Raw genomic sequence first — 2,624 nt, 5'->3', positions numbered from 1 at the left:
ACACACACACACACACACACACACACACACACACACACACACACACACACACACACACACACACACACACACACACAGAGAGAGAGGAGAGACAGGAGCGAGGCGCAGACGGATGGACGGACGAGCGGACATTAAATTTAAGACTGAAAAGGACCCTGGACAATGTCTATAAAATTATCTTCAGATTTATATCACTATCAGTTAAGTCTTCCTGCAACACGTTATTAATAGTATTACTATTACTAGTATTAGTTAATAGTATACCTCTGATATGTTGGACTATTTGTTGTTGTCAATGTAACTCCGTCAGACATTGACATTGTCACCTGCCAATTTCTCGTAAAACCTTGCGATCTCTTTGTGGCAACAAGATACCGGTATGTATCTTCGCAGTTTTAGGGATTTACAGTTTCCAAAATGAATTATATTATATGATATTAATTATTATATAGCCTATACTATGAGAATAGCTAGGTAAACTCAGTGACTCAGAAATCTATGAGAGTTACCATCTTAGCGCCGTTTTCAGATTGCATAGTCAAGTGCTGTCATCTAACGTGCTGTTCTGCTAACGTGAACTAATAGTTTGTAGATGGCGCAACATGCCCCATGCCGGTAAATGTGTAAATGTTCTTCCGCTGTTTTACGAATTCAGTTGAAAATGGATCATAGCTACGCGTCAAATAATGTAAGTATACGCCATATAAAATTATATAACAATAATGATTAAAAATAACCCTTTCGCTCCTAGCGTTTCTTAGTGTATTTCGTCGAACCCATCTAGTACCAATACGGCAATAGGCCTACATGCTAATGCTAGTAGTACTAGTAGTACTAGTAGTAGTAGTAGTACTAAGTAGTAGGTACAATTTACAAATTAGGTCCTACAACTACAACTACAAGTTCAACTACAACTTACAAGGCCTAGGGCCTACATTCTAGTTAAAATTAAATAAATATTAATAGAACTACTGAGTACTGTTACCACAAAGTAATAACGCCATCACAAACTAAATTAAAGTGCTCCACTTGTGTTGACTGCTTTCCCCATTTTTGGTAAGCATGACTAGTGACAGAGTAGTGTGTATTCTTCAGCATACGATACGGTTTTATTTTAGTCCAGTCTTGTTTTCAAATTTCAATGCTAGGCCTACTGCCACTGACAACTTATTTCAGTGTTTCCCCTGCATTGACACGAGCGAGGTGACGCCTCGCTCAAATTCTCAGCCACAACATAGAAATTTGTCCAAAACACCGCCGCGCTGATGTAAATCACTGTTCTTCCATCAATAAACTACACTTTATTGAACTAAAGTCTCATACAATGTGTTCAGTAGCTTAGAATGCACCAAATTGCACCATTTTTTCAAAAAATTTCCCTGGGGGAGCATGCCCCTGGACCCCCCTAGCTGGGCGAACACCTGTGGTGCTCGCTTTGATAGGACCTCGAAACGCGCAAACACACACACACAAAATTTACCACCTCGCAGACCTTTTCCGCCAGGGGAACACTGTTATTGTGGCCTCCGCTAGGGAACGGAGCTAAACCCCGAACCCGATCTGGTTCCCTTTTTTAAGTTTTGAACTGCAGTGAAATGTGGCGGAAATTACTCAGCTGCGCACATCTTTATATAAACCATAACAACAACTAGGGCTGTAACGATCAACCAAAATCGAATCGGATCGCGATTCTCTTTCCTCGATCCGATCCTCGATATTTTTTACCGTATTTTCGATTCGATCCAACCTGCTCCAATTTTTAGACTGTATGCATTGGCCGAAGTGTGTATGAGGTCTCGCGTGCTCTGATTGGTCAATAGTCACGACTCGCCAGTCAGCTAATCAGCGGCTACACCACATCGCTAACACGTTGTTTAAACGTTACAACATTTGGCTACGGTCAATGATAACTCGGGAACCGTTTGACCCACATGTTTGAATTTGGGTATAGTTGTTACTGCTATGCTCCCATGTTAAACGTCCTATTTTGGAGCACGCCAGTCGACGTTCTTTCGAGCCACGGCAATTTTTTACCAAAAATGGGAATTGCCATTAGTCAGTTCAGGTTCAACGGATTTTGCTCATTTTTGGTATGTGAATGAGTAAGGGCTAAGGGTTTTGATATTTAAAAAAAAATTATGCAAATTAGGTAGGGTTTGGCAATTATATAGCATATTATATAGACACACAGATAACAAACAGTCTGTGGTGTCACACTCGTCTGGTTCGTTTTACAAGATTTCATTGACAATATCTTTAATGCAAAATTCCTGCTATGAACATATATGATTTATACTATTATTATTATATTATTATTATTATGATATATATAATGATTTATGCTATTAAGAAACATCAAAGCGGGTATAGCGCCATCTACCGTCACAAATTGTGATTCATTTTTGTTTATAAATTATTTATAATTTCTATATAATATTATTTATTATTTTCACATAAAAAATTACACATATAATTATCAAGAGTATATAATGGGAGTTCTCCCATATATACTCTTCATTTCTATAATGTACGTCGGTGGTTGCTTCTTCTTACTCACTCATTTGTGTCCTTTTTTGTCGTGAGCTACAGTGTCATTGACACTTTCATTTAAATACGTCTTTGCA

At 38.4% G+C, this 2,624-nt stretch overlaps 2 protein-coding genes across 4 annotated transcripts in view; one reads left to right on the top strand and one right to left on the bottom strand.

Moving 5' to 3' along the window:
- Window positions 1–503, bottom strand: part of LOC106805014 (transforming growth factor beta regulator 1-like) — an 11,244-nt gene extending 10,741 nt beyond the window's left edge. For both annotated transcript variants that reach the window (XM_014806479.1, XM_014806480.1), the window contains exon 1: window positions 265–503. In XM_014806479.1, the coding sequence (XP_014661965.1) occupies window positions 265–320 (56 nt within the window). In that variant the 5' untranslated portion in view covers window positions 321–503. The remainder of the gene's footprint in view (window positions 1–264) is intronic.
- A 109-nt stretch (window positions 504–612) lies between these two features.
- Window positions 613–2,624, top strand: part of LOC106805001 (TOX high mobility group box family member 4-like) — a 111,611-nt gene continuing 109,599 nt past the window's right edge. Inside the window, exon 1 of one of the 2 annotated variants that reach the window (XM_014806453.1) lies at window positions 613–688. In XM_014806453.1, the coding sequence (XP_014661939.1) occupies window positions 620–688 (69 nt within the window). In that variant the 5' untranslated portion in view covers window positions 613–619. The remainder of the gene's footprint in view (window positions 689–2,624) is intronic. The other variant, XM_014806458.1, reaches the window with a different exon arrangement.

The sequence above is a fragment of the Priapulus caudatus genome, unplaced genomic scaffold, assembly GCF_000485595.1.
Source record: "Priapulus caudatus unplaced genomic scaffold, Priapulus_caudatus-5.0.1 Scaffold96, whole genome shotgun sequence".
Lineage (NCBI taxonomy): Eukaryota > Metazoa > Priapulida > Priapulimorpha > Priapulimorphida > Priapulidae > Priapulus > Priapulus caudatus.
This window is presented reverse-complemented; position numbering and strand designations above follow the sequence as displayed.